At 36.7% G+C, this 20,094-nt stretch overlaps 1 protein-coding gene across 3 annotated transcripts in view; it reads right to left on the minus strand.

The window, feature by feature from the left end:
- LOC133539197 (target of Myb1 membrane trafficking protein-like) overlaps positions 1 to 20,094 on the minus strand; it is a 38,133-nt gene that overhangs the window by 1,849 nt on the left and 16,190 nt on the right. Inside the window, exons 2-14 of one of the 3 annotated variants that reach the window (XM_061881343.1) lie at positions 19,185 to 19,269; positions 14,256 to 14,334; positions 12,747 to 12,896; positions 12,428 to 12,562; positions 11,964 to 12,107; positions 9,864 to 9,980; positions 7,923 to 8,056; positions 7,808 to 7,850; positions 7,582 to 7,717; positions 3,649 to 3,715; positions 1,710 to 1,785; positions 199 to 258; positions 60 to 99 (exon numbers count right to left, since the gene is read on the minus strand). In XM_061881343.1, coding sequence (XP_061737327.1) covers positions 60 to 99; positions 199 to 258; positions 1,710 to 1,785; positions 3,649 to 3,715; positions 7,582 to 7,717; positions 7,808 to 7,850; positions 7,923 to 8,056; positions 9,864 to 9,980; positions 11,964 to 12,107; positions 12,428 to 12,562; positions 12,747 to 12,896; positions 14,256 to 14,334; positions 19,185 to 19,269 — 1,266 coding nt within the window. The remainder of the gene's footprint in view (positions 1 to 59; positions 100 to 198; positions 259 to 1,709; positions 1,786 to 3,648; positions 3,716 to 7,581; positions 7,718 to 7,807; positions 7,851 to 7,922; positions 8,057 to 9,863; positions 9,981 to 11,963; positions 12,108 to 12,427; positions 12,563 to 12,746; positions 12,897 to 14,255; positions 14,335 to 19,184; positions 19,270 to 20,094) is intronic. The other 2 variants (XM_061881344.1, XM_061881345.1) reach the window with 2 other exon arrangements.

Here is a 20,094-nt window from a genome sequence, read left to right on the forward strand (position 1 = left end):
GCAAACTGTTACACAGAAAATACAAGTGAAAACTCTGAAAATATCAGACAATGACACACCTTCACTGGAGACTCCCTCACTGACAGCAGACTGGTCTTGCTGCATTTTCAGACAAAGAAAAAACACAAAAGGGAATATGATGATATATTTAACATATCGGTGATGATATTGGTCAAAAGAAAAAAAAAAGGATCTCACCACATCAGAAGACAGCCATTTATCCACATTGTTCTGCAGTGTGTTTTTCACTTGCACCATCTAGCAAGTTAAGTAATAAAGTCAAAGAAGTTCACTTTTTACTGAAATGTTTTCATGTGGAAATTTTTTTTAGCTTTGGTCTGCCCCCTGTGGTGCAATTAATGTATTGACTAAACATTTAAGTTTGAGCAAGTTCAATGCTAACCTAACAAGCGCAATCTTCACCGACACTTTAGAGCAAGGGTCCCAAAACTTTTTGGCCAGGGGCCGGAGATATATATATATATATATATATATATATACATATATATATATATATATATATATATATATATGTATATATATATATGTATATATATATATATATATATATATATATATAATTTTTTTTTTTTTTAATTTATTTATATATATATATATATGTATATGTATATGTATATATATATATATATATATATATGTATATATATATATATGTATATATATATATGTATATATATATATATGTATATATATATGTATATATATATATATATATATATATATATATATATATGTATATATATATATATATATATATATATGTATATATATATATATATATATATATATATATATATGTATATATATATATATATATATATATATATATGTATATATATATATATATATATATATATATGTATATATATATATATATATATATATGTATATATATATATATATATATATATATGTATATATATATATATATATATATATATATGTATATATATATATATATATATATATGTATATATATATATATATATGTATATATATATATATATATATATATATGTATATATATATATATATATAATTTTTTTTTTTTTAAATTTATTTATATATATATATATTTTTTTTTAAATTTATTTATATATATATATATATTTTTTTTAATATATATATGTGTATATATATATATGTATATGTATATATGTGTATGTATATATATATGTATATATATATATATATATATATATATATGTCTCATGACAGATTAGACAAACTGTCTTTTCCTTACACTAAACAAAAAAAAAAGTAATATGTCCACTGATGTTTAAAAAATCTACTCTCTATTTTTTTATTTAACTATTTTACGTTTCCCCAACGATTTCGCCATTTTTTTCCCCCTTGTGCACTAATTGACTAAAAGAGCGCAAACTTGCATTGCGGCGCGAGGGTGATGACGTCACGTTATCGATGGGAAAATGGATATTTAGACAAAGTGATTTGCCTGAGCGGCTGGGAGACACCTAGAATAAGAAGCAGTAGAAAATGGATTGATGGATGGGCTAGAAGGGACAGATTAAAAATAAATAAATAAACAAATAAAAACTTTTTGGGGCCGAATTTTGGACACCGGCGGGCGGTATCTGGCCCGGGGACCGTAGTTTGGGGACCCCTGCTTTAGAGCATCACAAACCATTTAAAGTTCAATTAGTCTATTGTGTGTAGTTTGTACATACACTTCCTGTGACCTGCAACCTTGAGTCCAGCGCTCCAGCAAGGCCCTCCACAGCTCCCGGATCCTCATACCTGACGCTGTGCAAGCAAATATTCACCTTGTAACCCATAAAGTATGAATAATTCAATATGGAATCACCAAAAAATTATATTTAATCATAACAATAGTTTTTGATTCTACATCAGTGATTCTCGAACAGTCTTCATCTAGTGGTATGCCAAATAATCACTTATTTAAATATGTAAACATGGTGTTACTGTTCAAACTGTGTCATGTTAGTGGCCAAAAATATTTATAATTCTTGTTAAATAAAACCTCCACCTGGATTTTAATGAATAATTGGGCCTACTAAGCGACTGTATTTAATCCTGGTCATTGTGGTGGTACTTGGAGAGCCAAGTGTTTTTGGTGAAAAAAGTTTGAGAACCACAGTTCTGCAGCCTGTACTTTTTAATGGCGCCCTACAATGCATCCTGAAAGTATTCACAGCGCTTCACTTTATGTTACAGCCTTATTCCAAAATTGAATACATTTGTTTTTGTTCACAAATTTCTACAGACAATACCCCATTATGACAATGTAAAAAGTTTTTTTAAAACATTTTTGCAAAATGATTAAAAAAATTAAAAAAAATCACATGTACATAAGTATTCACATCATTCCTCAATACTTTGTTGATGCACTTTTGGCATCAATTACAGCCTCAAGTCTTTTTGAATACAATGCCACAAGCTTGGCACACCTATCTTTGGGCAGTTTCGCCCTTGCCGCTTTGCAGCACCTCTCAAGCTCCATCATGTTGGACGGGAAGCGTTGGTTTTCATGCAGGATGTATCTGTACATTGCTGTATTCATCTTTCCCTCTATCCTGACTAGTCTCCCAGTTCCCTTGGCTGAGAAATATCCCCACAGCATGATGCTCCCACCACCATGCTTCACTGTTGTCAGTGCATTTTGTCCACCAAACGTTTTATGCTGTGCATGACTCCAGTGTGAGCTTTGTTGATATTATTGACTCGTTGGAGTGTTAATCAGGCATATTTGGTCAGTGCATGACAGCAAGCTAACATGCTATTTAGACTAGCTGTATGTACATATTGCATCATTATGCCTCGTTTGTAGGAATATTTGAGCTCATTTAATTTCCTTTACTTATGTCCTCTGTGTATTTAATCTATGTTTGCATGTCTTTTAATTTTCCTGAAGGAACTCTCCTGAAGGAATCAATAAAGTACTATCTATCTATCTATCTATCTATCTATCTATCTATCTCATGACACATTATCTGTATGTAATATTGGCTGCATTTCTGATAGTTGTTTGTGTGCCTTGTTGTTCCGGACCACAGCAAACGTTACCCAGCTTTCAAATATTGTAATAAATCCATTAGAAGAAGACACCATGCCATTTCCTTTAACTTGGACACACGCATCTATACTTTTGGCCGTTATAAGCCAGTAATTTCCAGGAGTTCTCTCACCCTCTTAGAAGCCTCCATTTAACTAATGATTTCCCATGTTGCAAAAATGTGTAGAATAAAAATTAAAATACAAATATTCTGTCAACGAAGATTTGCATCAGCCTTTTATAGTAGGCTAATATAGCTAATAAAAACACTTACATCATATGTTGCTTTCATTATAACACTTATATGAGGCTTTTGATTTTTTGCGGCTCCAGACAGATTTTGTATTTTTTGTTGTTTTTGTTTTTGGTCCTATATGGCTCTTTCAACAATTTGGGTTGCCGACCCCTAGTTTAAACAATACTTTGGAACCGGAATCGGTTAAAATGTAATCAATACCATCTCTAACACTTACACACAGGTGACGTCTACACCTGTGTTATGAAGCAGAGCTGCCAGGTTGGTTTCATTTAAAATATAACAGTGACACTTAAAGGTAGTGTAAGAGAGGACATGATCTGATAGCATTACTCACCTTTTTCTCTGCTCTGCTAAGGAATTGTCTCGAGTTTGGGCAAACATGTCAAACTCTTCCTCCTCTTCTAAAAGACACACATTTTTTTGATAGCTAAATAAGATGAACAAGCAAAAACCATACCAAAAACAACCAAACCCTGATTTTAAAACCAAGATACATGTATGTGGAGAACCGTGACTATGGCAAAATGAATGTGACATGAATCACACCATTATGTTTAGTAATATCACAAATTGTCATTTTCTGCATGACATCCAAGGCCTTTTGTGTTGTATTTCTGTGTTTCCTTTTTCTCTCTTTTTTGTGTTTCACTTTACAATGCATAGACAGCTTATGCATTGATGAAGGGAAAAAGGCAATGTCTTTACACTCCTGCCTTCTCGCTCCTGTAGATATTTGTCACTTGCTAACACGGTATTTTTCAGACAATACGGCACACCGGCTTATAAAGCGGGATGTCAATGAGTGAATCTATTCAGGTTTATTTTCATACAAAAGGCACACCAGATTAAAAGGCGCACTAAAGGGGTCATTTTATGATCGTCTTTTCCTGCATTTAAAACACTTCTTTGTGGTTCAACATGTATGGGCGGTTCGTTGCTGAAAATGTTGCATTGCATAGATTCAGTTTTACAGACCATCTTCAAGCCGTTTTTTGAATGTCTCTTCGCTAAGAAAGACTACTAAACGCTAAGAAAACGGAAATGCTGATTATCGGTCCTGCTAGACACCGACCTCTATTTAATAATACAACTAACATTTGACAACCAAATAATAAAACAAGGCGACTCGGTAAAGAATCTGGGTATTATCTTCGACCCAACTCTCTCCTTTGAGGCACACATTAAAAGTGTTACTAAAACGGCCTTCTTTCATCTCCGTAATATCGCTAAAATTCGCTCCATTCTGTCCACTAAAGACGCTGAGATCATTATCCATGCGTTTGTACGTTTCGTCTCGATTACTGTAACGTATTATTTTCGGGTCTCCCTATGTCTAGCATAAAAGATTACAGTTGGTACAAAATGCGGCTGCTAGACTTTTGACAAGAACAAGAAAGTTTGATCACATTACGCCTGTACTGTATATACCTTTATATACATATATACATACATATATACCTATACTGTATATACCTTTATATACATATATACATACATATATACCTATACTGTATATACCTTTATATACATACATATATACCTATACTGTATATACCTATATATACATACATATATACCTGTACTGTATACACCTTTATATACATATATACATACATACATACATATATACCTGTACTGTATATACCTATATATACATACATACATATATACCTATACTGTATATACCTTTATATACATATATACATACATATATACCTATACTGGCTCACCTGCACTGGCTTCCTGTGCACTTAAGATGTGACTTTAAGGTTTTACTACTTACGTATAAAATACTACACGGTCTAGCTCCATCCTATCTTACTGATTGTATTGTACCATATGTCCCGGCAAGAAATCTGCATTCAAAGAACTCCGGCTTATTAGTGATCCCCAAAGCTCAAAAAAAGTCTGCGGGCTATAGAGCGTTTTCCGTTCGGGCTCCAGTTCTTTGGAATGCAGCTAGAGATGCTACCTCAGTAGAAGCATTTAAGTCCCGTATTAAAACTAATTTGTATACTCTGAACTTTAAATAAACCCCCCTTTTAGACCAGTTGATCTGCCGTCTTTTTTCTGCTCTACCCCTCTCTCCTGCGTGGTGAGGTTATCAGGCGACCACAGATGACAAAGTCAGCTGTTCAAAGTCCTGACCCAGGGTGGACCACTCATCTATGCATCAGTTGGGGACTTCTCTGCGCTGCTGACATGTTTCCATTTAAGATGATCCCCTGCTGGCCCCACTGTGGACTGGACTCTCACACTATTAACTAGATCCACTCGACATCCATTGCACCAGTCGCCCATGGGGGGGTTCCCCAAATCTGCGGTCCCCTCCAAGGTTTCTCATTGTATCCCATTGGATTTAGTATTTTCTTGCCCTGATGTGGGATATGAGCCAAGGATGTCGTGATTAAGGGCTAGATAAATACACTTTGATTCTACCGCCCGTATGCAGCTGAGATAGGCTCCAGACACCCTGCAATCCCTAAAGGGACAAGCGTTAGAAAATGGATGGATGATTGATTGATTCAGGATGTGCGATTTTGCTGTGCTTTTAAAATGAAAGGATTTTAAGTGTGCCTTACAGTCCGAAAAATACGGTTATTAGTTGTGCTTTGAAGCAGACCAGCAGCACCAGAAGAATGCCAGTTCATTGTGCATGTCTTTATGTGGAGGCTACTTCAATGTACCCCCTCAAATTTTCTACTGCACAAGTTGTTTGTATTTAGGACTTGAAATTAATATTTAATAACTTTAATCACACCTGCTTCCATGTCTCTGCATCATGGTCTAATGTTTATCCAATCCAATCCAATCCACTTTATTTATATAGCACATTTAAACAACAATAACGTTTCCAAAGTGCTGCACAGCCATGTTAAAAACAATATTATGCTCCACCAATGACTGAACAAAACAAAAAATGAATAAAAATAAAACCAATAGAAACAATATAAAAACAAATATGATTAAAAACTATTTTAAAAGGTAAAATCAATTAAAACAGTAAAATAAAAATAAAAGTGTATAAAAAACACAGAGAACAGAGGAGCACACAACTCACGTAGTGTTAAAAGCCAAAGAATAAAAGTGGGTCTTAAGACGAGACTTAAAAGAGTCCACTGTGGAAGCAGTTTGAACATGGAGGGGCAGAGTGTTCCAGAGCTTAGGGCCGACCACAGAGAAGGTCCTGTCTCCCCTGGTCTTAAGTCTGGTCTTGGGCACCACGAGCTGGAACTGGCTCTCGGACCTCAGAGCGCGCGCAGGGATGTAAATTTGGATGAGGTCCGAGATATATTGAGGTGCCAGTCCATGTAAAGATTTAAAAACAAACAGCAATGTTTTAAAATCAATTCTAAAATGAACAGGGAGCCAGTGCAAACTCTGAAGAATTGGGGTTATATGCTGGCCTTTCCTGGCCCCTGTTAAAAGTCCTGCTGCCGCGTTCTGGACTAACTGCAACGGGGAAAGAGTTTAATTAGATATTAGCAGATGGTAACAACAACTATTCCAGTGAAATTATTAGTATTAGTAGTAAATGTCTTATAAGGCGACGGATGTTAAATGTGAAAAGGTGTTTTTTGCACTACAACTTCTGAATTTGATAATAAAATGCATCCCAATATGATGGAATATCCAGTAATACAGCTGCAAAATATATTGTGATCACAACATACTGTATGTCAGGAGTTCTTGTTGCAAACTGGATAGATAAACAAGGTGACTTATGTTTAACTTGATTGATCGATTTGCTTGTATAAATTCATATTAATATGTTTTACTCATTTATGTCAACACTGTGTCTGTGTAGTGTGGACGTTCTAGGAACTATTTTCTATACCGCTAGCTAGCTGTGTTGACAACACAAACCACGCCAAAGTTCCAGATAAAAATATTTTAAAGGCGTTTAAACGATGCGTTTTACTTCCGTTGAACGCTAACACGAGAAAAATATTCTCTGATTCGACTTGGTTTAAAGTGTTCAAACCTGACTTGTCATAGTTCGTTTGGAAGAGTGGCCGTGCCAGCAACTTGAGGGTTCCAGGTTCGATTCCCGCTTCCGCCATCCTAGTCACTGCCGTTGTGTCCTCGGGCAAGACACTTTTACCCACCTGCTCCCAGTGCCACCCACACTGGTTTAAATGTAACTTAGATATTGGGTTTCACTATGTACAGCACTTTGAGTCACTAGAGAAAAGCGCTATATAAATGTAATTCACTTCACAAATGTAATTCACATAAGAAGAAGAAAGCAAACAGTAAAACTCACTGTGGTTGACCGACTGAGTGTGACTGGCTCGTGTGTTGGCTTCGGGTTGGCTGGTTGCTGTGATGACGGCAGGCTGGCTCAGCGTTGAAGGCTCCGGGGTAAAGTCTATGAGCTTCGGGCTGCTGACAGAGCTCTGCTAGGAGAATTCAACATAAGGAATGCATTCTTGAGCACATCAACAAACAAACTCGTCGCATAAAGTACAGAGAAAGTAAAGATTCCTCACTTGCACGCTATTTGTAGTTTGTGCCTTGTTTAGTCTGTCAAACCTAATAAACATTTTTTGTTAAAGATTGTATTAGTTCTTTAGCAGAATCATAGTGGAGGTGGTTGCCACATACCTCTCATAACGAATGAAAGCATTGTTGAGGTCATCATTAACCACGAGAAGCTCCTCAATGAGTCCTTCATCCTGCAATTGAGGGATGAGCTCCACCACTCGAGTCTGCATGTTCTTACACACTGAGTACAGTTGCTGTTTGGACAGAGGTTGAAGGAGATTCATGGACGCTCTATGCTAATAGCATTGATTTTGTCTGCAGAAAATGATCTTGGTAAGATCTACACAGAATGAATAAAATAAACATCCTCTTTTTGTTTCCATTTTCCATTATGGGGGTATTCCAGAAAGCAAGTTAAGTGAAAACTCTGTGTATGCAAAACCTGAAGTGAGGGAAATTCAGGTTGTTTCAAAAAGCGAGGTAAGTCAAATTCAGAGTCATTTACTGTGGCAATTTGCTCCGTGAACCTAACCTGGCTCGCTGGCAGGTTTTACTGAACAAACCCTGAACTGTTTCATGTCTCCTCCCTCCTGATAAACCTGAAGCAAGGTGTTCAAAATAGTGTGTCTGTTACTTTGTAAACAAGCAGATGTCCTAACACAATTAATTCCTGAAGATTTAGGAATCTTGAAGCCATGGTTTGTAAAACTTAGCATAATTTCATAATTGTCATGCTCTCATATTTGATGACATAAAAACAATCTATCTTGCTACCCAGTTTTTAAAAAATCATTTATTCTATACATTTAATACTCATCGCATTTGTTTGGATTAAAAAAATATTTAACAAAGAGGAATGTACATTTTGTTTTTCATTATTGTACTGTAAGTATAACTATAACCTATAACCTATCAATTTGCATTATCTTAATTTCAGATATTTAATCCGTCTTGGTCCTAATTAAAATTTAAATCTCCTTTTTTAATTAAGAAGTGAATGTTTTGGGTATTTCATCATTGTAAATATAACTAATACGTGAGCTATGTTAATTACAATATGCAAAATAACCTGCCAACAAGAACTGATTCTTATTTTTTAAGAAATATCTCTAAGTTTTGAACATATTTATGATAAGCAAATTAATCTAACAGAAAGTGCCTTGTCTGGAAAAAAAAAAAATACTTTGCATTTGCATTGACATTGCACACCAAAATGATTAAAGAAAATAAGATACATATTATTTTCAGCTGTCTCTATGTATGTTTTTTTACAGGTGGAATTGCAGCTAAATCAAAATGGTATATTTTTCAAAATAAGTCCTTCACTTTTTTACCGGTGGGCTGATAGGAAAATGTGATTATACGTTAACTTATTAAGCAATTGCATTCTAACATATGCACTGACTATGGCAGTAATTATTTCTCACTAAAGTTTATTATTTTACTGTATTACTTTAAAAAAAATTTAACGTCTTTGTATTTAGTTTAAACATGCATTAGCACTTTCAGGTCAAACTGGGTCACATTTTTCTGTCCCCAGTTGCTAAGGTGAATCCTCGAATCAGTGCTCCATTGATAAAGGCTTTTTATTGTGGTTTTAACTCAAAGTCAACATACTCTTGAGCTCAAGAGTAAATCAACTCAGACTTTAGGCTTGGACCCAGTTTTTTGAACCACGTACCTGGAATACCCCCTGAACTCAAATATAACATTTTCTATGACACATTATGAACAGTAAAACTGCACTTTTTAAAGTGGGCTTTTAATCATGGCCAACCGAAGGCACACAAGTGCAATAATTTTGCTGTCTAATTAGCATTTGACCAGGTTGACAAGAAGTGGTGCATTGATATGTTTGGTTGAGTGTCTGAAAGGGACATAAACGTAGCAAATGAGTGGCATTCCACTGTTCTGACTCCAGTTACAACATGTGCAAATACGAGTGTGATGAATTAAAACAATTACAGTTATTCATCTTCCAAGTCAACAAATATGTATCCCCATAACAAGCAGATGCACGCACGCACAAACACACGCACACACACACACACACACACACACCTGTAGCAGTTCTGTATCATCCAGCGGGCTCTGTCCGGGTTTAAGTTCATTCAGCATTTCGGACATCACAGTAAGGTTTCCCTTAACCAGCGCCACCTCTCTTTGCAGCTTTTCTTTCTGTACATTTTTAAGAAGCAATCCACAATGTTAGAATGTGACAAAAACAAACAATCTAACATGTTTACTTTTTCCCTATGAATTATGATTGATGAAAATGTATGTAATGTGTCACACATGATTTCCTCTTTTTAATCATACTCTTCAGTGGCACACAGGTGGACTTTTCTCCACACGCAACAAGTGACTGTGTTTTAAGAAGGCAGCTGCTTCACATAATATTCGGCCTCTTTTATACCATAGCTGTCAAGTGATGATTTGGGTGTTTTGTCTTATTTCTGGGGCGGTGAGAGCTGCTGCTATTGCAGCTTGCTTCTCAAGGTAACCAGCAAGCATATCTAAAGTCCTGTTCCATCGCGTCTTACCGTCTGTAATTAACTTGCGTAATAGCAGTTGTGCCTGCTTTTGTTCGGACATAAACACTGTGGAAGCAGTTAAATAAGCAGCCAAATATCTAACCTGCTCCAGTAAGCAAATATTACGGGAACCCCAGAGTGGGTTGCAAAGTTGATAGTATGCACAAAAATCCTTAGATCAAATACAGTGTGGGCCAAGGTTGAACAAATTAACCTTTTAAGTGGTAGCGTGTATTGTAGTGTCCCGGAAGAGTTAGTGCTGCAAGGGGTTCTGGGTATTTGTTCTGTTGTGTTACGGTACGGATGTTCTCCCGAAATGTGTTAGTCATTCTTGTTTGGTGTGGGTTCACAGTGTGGCACATATTTGTAACAGTGTTAAACTTGTTTATACGGCCACCCTCAAGTGTCGCCTGTATGGCTTTTGACCAAGTATGCGTTGCATTCACTTATGAGTGTGTATAAGCCGCTTACATTATGAAGCTGTTTGTATGTAGGATAAGATGACGTGACGACAGGTTTTAGAGAACGTTAAAGGCAGTGCCTTTAAGGTACGGGTGGAAATCGGGAGATATTTGGGAGAATGGTTGCCCAGGGAGATTTTGGGGAGGGGCACTAAACTTCGGAAGTCTCAAGGGCCAAATGAAATTACATGGCGGGCCAAATTTGGCCCGCGGGCCCGAGTTTGACACCCATGACTTAGAGCCTGATTTATTAAAGGTTTGCATATACTAAAACATGGGCAAACTTGATAGCACAGGAAAAGCTGATCTACTAAACGTGTGTAACGTGGATGGAGAATAAGGCGTTCAATCCATTGTGCGTGTCTGTTTTCATTAATATGCAAAATATATGCTGATCATCATAAAGAAGAGAAGATGCAAATATAACTATTTAGCATGTGCAAACTGATTTGTCAACACTCATCACCGTATTGCAAGCTGGTTCTTATTTTTTAAGAAATAACTACAATTTTAACACCATATTTATGATAAGTAGATTAATCTAACAGAAAGTGCTTTGTATGAAAAAAAATATAGTCACTCAATTAAATTTATTTTGCATTTGCATTGACTTTGCACACCAAAATGATTAAAGAAAATAAGATATTTATTATTATTTCGGTTTTGTTATTAAATAGTTCACTGTCACCACCTTGTTATGTTTGTTTGATATACAGCACTGTTTGTTTAGCACATTATATTGTATTCTAATTGTACTAAATATGAACTTTTTTCAAGGCTGGAACCCATTATTCATTATTTTCTTAAGGAGAAATTTGCTCCTATATACAAACTTCTCTATTTACCAACCCTGTTCAAGACCTATTCATATTCGTATAATCTGTTGTATTGTAATACTGTATATATGTTGTATTCTCAACTTTTATTCCCTAAACTACTATTTGAGGAGGACATATAGAATATAGATCCATACAATATGTCATGTATTTTTAGATATGCCAATGCCAGCATTGATGGCTTGATGTACTTGAAAAAAAGTTTTTGCAACATATTATTATGGTCATTCTTAAAAAAAGTACATACACATACACATTTGTATGTGTACATTAAATACGGAACCAGCAAACTGTCAATCAGTCTTGTTTTTCCTCGTTTTGAGTTGTTACCTGCTCTGCAGAGAGGGCGTTTGGTTGCTCAATGGGTTGAGATACAGGTGAAGTATTATGACTGGGACAACTGGAAGGAGATTGTGGTTGTGACTGACGGGGAGACACATCCGTCGTCTCAGGTGTCTCCATTTCTGGGACCGTCTGAAATATGAAAGTAAAGGATGTGAACATAAGATATACATTGCACACATAGATGTGTTTGGTTGTTTGCTAATGCTAACATTCGGTTCAGTACTGCACAACATTTGTGAAATATTCTTCACTAACATGATAATAATATATTTATAATTGAATACCTCTTTGACAGGGTCAATAGACGCAAAAAATTGTAATGTTTGTAAAAGCAGGATTATGAAAGCCTATATAATAAAGTACAAAATATACTGTCCAAAAATGGTGCATTGAAACTAATGCATTTTCTTTTCTTTTATCGATTACACACAATGGATAGAAGGGCTCACCCTGCTGGGCGTGTGAATGGGCGACAGCGCATCCAAGTCTGTCATGGGAAATTCCAAACCTCGTCTCCTTAGATCATCGTAAACATACACCACCCCCGCAAGGGAGGGCGACGTACGAAAGGCATCAGCCCATGACTGAGAAAAGCACAGAAAACCCTCAGTACACCTTCTTACAGACATAACAAAGCCTGCATTCACAAATAACTAGAACACAGGAAACAGAAAAACGAAAGGAGAGACAGAATTTGTCCTGCAGGTTTAGTGTAATTGTAACCACAAATGCAACTTTGCAGCAATGATAGCATAAAATGAACCATACCTGTATGAGACTGAGCACCCTGTCATGCAGGGCAGTGGGCGGGTTATATTTGGGCAAAATGGCACGCACCAAAACGCCTTCGACAAAGTCCTGCGACGCCACAAGAACGTGAAAGCGGTGGCCACAGTTCTTCACGCATGACTCTAGAACCTGCATGACACAAAGCCGCAGACTGAAGCCCCAAAAAACACAGCTATTCTAAATACATTTTTTTTTAAAACATAATTTTTTAGATTTTGTCCTGTCCAGCTACTCTACTATATTGTTGATGTAGATTCCCATGTCGGCTGTACAGGTTTACTTTGCAAAAGAGAGTTGTGGGATACTTCTCTTGTTGCCTTATTTGTATTTGACTTTATGAAATGGATGTATATTATTATTTGGTGCAGCCGGGTCGGAGCAGGAGGGGATTGAAAGAGAAAAAAAGGAAGACATAGGGCGAAATTGCGGCGACAACAGTGGGATAGGACAAAGAGACAACAACAAACACAACAATAACAATAACAACAAAAACAGAATAGCATCAGCGAATAGGATATGTACAAATATGATGGTAAAAGCGATAGCTAAGAAGCAGTTAGTGAAATAAATATTAATAACACATTAATGACAATTAGCAATATTACACTACAAATGGTGTGATACAAATACCAATAGAAATAGCACTATTAATGATAAATAACAATAATTTACCTCTACTATAAACAACGCAATTAATTTTAAATGCAACAATACATATATGTAATGATAACTTGAAATACAAAAGAAAGCATATAAATGAAGGGGAAGAAAGAGAAGCGAACTATATAAAACTTGAAGATTGTTATAGTCACAATAGGTTAAGCTTTGTCAGTGGGCCATGTGTTACCCAGTTTCTCCTTTGGGAACAACGTTAATATATAGGGACGGCGTGGCGCAGTGGGAGAGTGGCCGTGCGCAACCCGGGGGTCCCTGGTTCAAATCCCACCTAGTACCAACCTCGTCACGTCCGTTGTGTCCTGAGCAAGACACTTCACCCTTGCTCCTGATGGCTGCTGGTTGGCGCCTTGCATGGCAGCTCCCTCCATCAGTGTGTGAATGTGTGTGTGAATGGGTAAATGTGGAAGTAGTGTCAAAGCGCTTTGAGTACCTTGAATGTAGAAAAGCGCTATACAAGTACAACCCATTTATCATTTATATGTTTAATGACACCTGATTATATGCAGACGTGTATATATGCTTATGTGCTTGCATATGTACAATGAGTGTATATGTATGTTTGTACAGTGAATGTGCACGTGGATATATGAACTTTGAGTGTCTAGATAAGTACTGTATTTGTGTATGTATGTGGGAGCGTATGTATGTATATATGTATGAATAATTGTGTGTATGTGTATTTGTATGTACAATATATTTGAGTCCCTAAATACACATCTATTCAGCCCTAGCTTCTGTGTAAGCACACTCTAGACTCAAAACAAATGACAAAACTACAACATAAGAAAACCTGTGCAGATGAATACTCACTGTAAGGGCCAACATGATTTCTCTGAAGTTCTTGTTACCCACAATTCTCTTCTTAATGGCTTTGACTGCATCTCTTGGTCTGAAAAGACAACTTTAATTTGCGTTATCCTTCATATTACACATACTGTATATTGTATTGGCTAAAGGGTTTAAAAACTAAATCCTTAAGAGCCTGATCTACTAGGAACCCAAATAACAAGTGCTAAGTTGCATGTGCAAACAAAAAAACTTTCACGCCCCATTAGTGGACATGTTGCCTGTGATTTACTAAGAACACGTGCGCGATTGATAATGAGTGGCCTATCTCGAATGAGGTTTTTGCGTGTTCTACCGACTGTCGCCACGGTTATGGGTATGAATTATAAATTAATACAGACAGGTTAAGGAGTTGTATTGAAGAACATAATGTGTTTACATTAACACAATTTAACATATCTGCAAAGGAGTAGGAAGAAGCAAAGCTTTAATCGTTAATTTTATTTTATTTAATAGTACCCATTCTTCATGCCTTTTACTGACAATTGATTTACACCACAACGTTCACATGTTTAAATTAAGTCCACTCCCTTTGTGAAACATGCATTGGAAAAAATGATACATCTCAGTAAGTAATTAAAAACATCTACATTAAATTTTAAACACAAATCAGAAAACGTTGACTTAATTGTACACTTCATAATTGATCCCTGGTTATACATTAAATCAATTATTAACTTATTGGTGGCACTTAATGAATGCTATGTATTACTAAATATTGTAGAATGTGTCATAATGTCTGTTATTGTTGCCTTTGTCTGCATCAGTTCTTTGTGAATATTTTATTTCCTTGTAGTTGAGATGATGTCATCTTTTAATATTTGTCCAGTTCCTTGACTTCTTTGACAAATTGGCTTTATCCGCAACAAAAAAAGCCATTGGACTCAGTCATTTTCCCCCCACGTCTATGGCATCATGGTCCAAACTATGATGTTTTTTCTTTGTTTTGCAACATGCAGCACACAACTATAATCTGCATCACCTTTTCTGTCAATGTAAACACACTCCTCCAGTGTGATATACACAACCAAATTGACTTTTTAAGCATGCTGAAGGTGTGATCCACAATGTTTCTCAATCAAACGTGAGCCATAGCAATTAGAAGGAAGCAGTGGTTTGTGTCATTTATTGTGTTCTGAGTGTATGGGATGGATATACTTGCCCATCCTGCTGACACAGCATTTAACGCATTGAACAGCAAACCAGAAAACTACTTTTGAGTGACACCGACACTGACTGCGATGGTGTGCTGGCATGATCCAGATCCGTACTGATGAATTTGGTCATTTCTGACTTATAAATGTTCCTACAATGTTGGATACTCATGTGAAAGCATATCCTAAGAATCATGTATTTGGACAAGAGCCTGCATGCAGTTTTGGATACCTGCTTCAGGCTGTGAGGAAACACAAGAAAGGTAGGATGAAGTATTATTTTCACCTAATTGTGGAATGCACACAATAACACCAATGTGCAACATGCAGTAAAATAAATGCTGGTATAATCAGCTGTTTTTTATGTGACTCTTAATCGATTGGTGAGTGGGCAGGTGTACTGTAAGTAAGGTTATGGTGGGAATCTATATAATGTTTTTTAAGTTTATTTTCGACCGTAACTGGAAAAAGAAATAGCGATGGGGACCTCAAGATATATATTTAAACAATGTAAATATACATTAAGATACTTTGGGAGCGTGTGTGGTGTGATTTCATTTGCAATCGGGGAACTCTTACAGAAACAATCTAAAAAAATTGGTTATAAAAATAATTGTGGAGCAAAATACACACAAAACCAAAGTGTACCCAAAACATATTATCAAGACTAGTGGTTCTCAAACTTTTTCCACCAAGTACCACCATAATAATCCACATAACAATACAGTAGCGTAGTAGTAAGTATTCATTAAAAACAAGGCAGAGGTTTTATTTAACAAGTATATTTAATATTTTGGGCCACTGTAACATTACACACAATTTAAACAGTAGCACTGTGTTTGAAGATTGATTTAAGGTAAGGTTTTGTACCTAAGAATACTTTTGTACCTGCTGCCATCACACGCTTAAATAATGCTATCACAAGGTGATTTTTAAATATTTATTCATCATGCCATAGCATTTTAATCACAATTATTTTATTGGTCTATGAGGTATTATACTTTATTGTTTTACAGTGTGCCTGTATACTGGTGATCGTTTGTGGATTTCTTTTTGAAATGTTTTTATGTTTTACATTTGTGTTTGCTTGCTTTGTTCTGTCTTGACGCTGAATTACAAATGTCTGCACAACTATTTTACCTCCAAGTACCATTAAAGAAACCTTGGCCCTAGTGTGTGAATGTAAACGTGTCTGTTGTCTGTCTATCTGTGTTGGCCCTGCGATGAGGTGGCGACTTGTCCAGGGTGTACCCTGCCTTCCACCCGATTGTAGCTAAGATAGGCACCAGCGCCCCCCGCTTGACCTCAAGTGATTCTTTTGTGTACGACTAGATGGAGCCTGCTTACCTCTATTGGTACACATACCACCGTTTGAGAATCCCTGATCTAGACTAAAAGGAAGTTTTTTTAAATGTAGATTAAAATCCCCAAAGGGGCGCTGGAGCTTATCCCAGCTGAGATTCGCGCACGGAAAATCTATGCAGCGCACAAAATCCAAATCCAAAACTCATACTTTAATATGAATAATTTTCAACAAGCGATCACAACAGAAAAACAATGAGATGTTTTAGGGAAGAGAAAGAGATGGTCTGCATTAACAATGTTTTTATTGAGCAAATCTGATTACTGTCAACCATAACCACACCAAAACAATATCAGCAGCAAAATCATGATGAGCAAAACTGTTCCCTTCTGTCATAATATTACCAAAACAAACAAACCAAATTTTGTATTGACAGCAGCCACTCTCTTTCATTTGTGGCAAAAAAGGGACACACTGGCATCAGCAAGTGATGCGTTCATGGACACAAAAGCAGTCAGACCACTCCAACACCACACAAAAACTGTTAGTAAGTCTCTGATACGATTCACACACAGCCAATCATTGTCATTAGCAATCTTTTATGTGTGTTTTGCAGGTTTGTTTATAGCAGCAGAGTTAAGAGTTAAATGCTGCATGCCAACTCTTAAAATGATGAGTTGTGTTTATTCCAGTGTCATGTTTTAAGAAAGTTAATATGCGGATATTTATCATGAAATGCAGTTACAAGATTAGATAAAGGCTATTAAAATATCTAATGATGTATTTTACAGACAAAAAGTTGTACGCTTTATTCCATGCTTGTGCTACAGCACACATCTCATTGTGCAAAATGTGTATGTTTTCAGGTCAACAAAATGTAATCTCTGAAAGGGGTACATGTCTCAAGTTGTTCCCCTAACAGGACCCCCACCTAGACATTCAACATACAGCTCATGAAAAACAAGATTTTTTTATTTTCATTGTCAGTGGGCCATTTCATTTATATCAGAACATATAATAATGCAACTGACTGCTGTCATTTGATTATTGTAATAGAACATTGAACTTGTTGTGATGTCAGGTGTGTGATGCTAGTGTGGGGAAAGTATGTCTGATGTTGCTTAGATACTGTATGCTCCTAGGAATGCTCAAGGGGGTTGAGCATTAAAAATTAGGAGTAAAACAGGTCCACACCACATGTGGTTCGTCCTTCGTTCGTATGAGCCCATCAGAGGCTGCATTATGAAACATTCATTATTACATATTTGTATTATCAATTTAGAATTACTGAGTAACTGAATGATGACCTTCGTTGGATGCTTAAAAATGAATAATTATGAGCATCTGACGAAGGTCAGTCACGTTATCATGTTGTGCTCAATATGGTCCTGTAAAATGTGTTATTAATGGGAACTTTGAATAGCTTAAATACAAAAAAAGTTAAAAGATCATTAATAATACCTAATTTACATAATAATCATCTGGCTTTTTAAGTGGTTAATTGTAAAAAAAGGTAACAGGGGGACAAGCAGTAGAAAATGCATGGATGGAAACAAAGTGGGTGTATTACACTAAAAAAAACACACACCGATACACTTTCAGGGGGTTTAGAATTCCTGGCAACGGCCCTATCTGCATGTATGAAAGCCAACATGCTAAATTGAAGTGCAACAGCTTTGCGTATCCTATCAAGTCTGCACGTTTTATTACTCATAAACCTTTAGTACAGAGGTGCCCAAAGTTTAAGCTAATTGTGTTTCACGCTTAAAATGGCTGCGTTTTTCCTCGGCCCATAGGCACATTTTCACTTTGGCCCTTGAAGGCAAAAAGGTTGGGTACACCTGCTTTAGATTAAGCCCTAAATGTTAATATGGTTAAATGGTTTGTTATGGATCACACTCCTGCTGCCATGGGCATTCACGTGACTGCTATCACTCTGCAATCAACGCACCTGCCCATGACGGGCTACCTGTCTTCATAAGCCAGAACATAGCTTCTTGTACCCGTACACTTCCAGTCGCCCTTCCTCGTCGTCAAGGTGTGTGTCTCTTCTCCCTGGATCCTCTCTGGACTTCCTCTTGCCTCTGTAGACTTCGACCTCACGCCTGCCTACCGACCACGACGCCTCGCTCCATTCCTTGACCCTCCGCCCATCTATCTACTTCCGAGCCTGCTTTGCCCCCTTTGGACTCACCACGCACCATCAACGCCCGCTGGTAACAACTCTCATATAGTTCACTCACATTTGGATCACACACACGCACCTCACGCACATGTTCTGCTGTCAATAAATACGCTGACAGCTAAAGATGTCACTGTCTCACCGCTGTCTTCTTTTCCCGCTGTGCCGTCACAAGGTTAACATCTACAAGGTTCTCTATGGGGTTTTTTTTGCATCAAACACAAAAAAATGAGGACAAATGATAGAATTCCTACCCTTCATCCGTCTCATTTATGATGTCACAAATCTCCATGTTGAGCCCCCAGTCCTCTGACTGCAGAAAGCCACTGGTCGCTCGCTCTATAGACAAACATGGAAATAGAGTAACAATGCAAACATTCAGTGATGTAAACTGAACCCGTCAATTTAAACTTTAGTCATTATGCACATTAGAAATATTTGTATATACTTGATTTACACAAGTAAGAAATAAAAACATGCACGATGTAGAGTCTGTCCATAGGTGTGAATGTAAGTGATAATAGTGGTTTGTCAGTGAGTCTGTGATACGGTTCACACACAACCAATCATTGTCATTAGCAACGTTTGATGAGTGTGTGTTGCTGGTTTGCTTATAGCAGCAGAGTTAAAAGAATTAAATGCCGCATGCTAACTCTTAAAACGAACCGACATTCCCGAAAACACAGTTGTGCTTATTCCAGTGTCATGAATTAAGAAAGTTAAGATGCAGTTAATATGAAATGCAGTTACTAGATTAATGTATTAATGGGTTATACTTGTATAGCACTTTTCTACCTTTTTAAGGAACTCAAAGCGCTTTGACACTATTTCCACATTCACCCATTCACACAATGACAGCGGGAGCTGCCATGCAAGGCGCTAACACGACCCATCAGGAGCAAGGGTGAAGTGTCTTGCCCAAGGACACAACAGACGTGACTAGGATGGTAGAAGGTGGGGATTGAACCAAGAACCATCAGGTTCCTGGCACAGCCACTCTCCAAACTGCGCCACGCCGTCCCCAAACAAATAAATACTTAAAAGCTAATAAAACTATGTCATGATGTATTTTACAGACAAAAAGTTGTACGCTTTATTCCATGCTTGTGCTAAAGCACACATCTCATTGTGCAAAATGCAACTGTTTTAATGTCAACAAGATGT

Source organism: Nerophis ophidion, linkage group LG20 (assembly GCF_033978795.1).
Source record: "Nerophis ophidion isolate RoL-2023_Sa linkage group LG20, RoL_Noph_v1.0, whole genome shotgun sequence".
Lineage (NCBI taxonomy): Eukaryota > Metazoa > Chordata > Actinopteri > Syngnathiformes > Syngnathidae > Nerophis > Nerophis ophidion.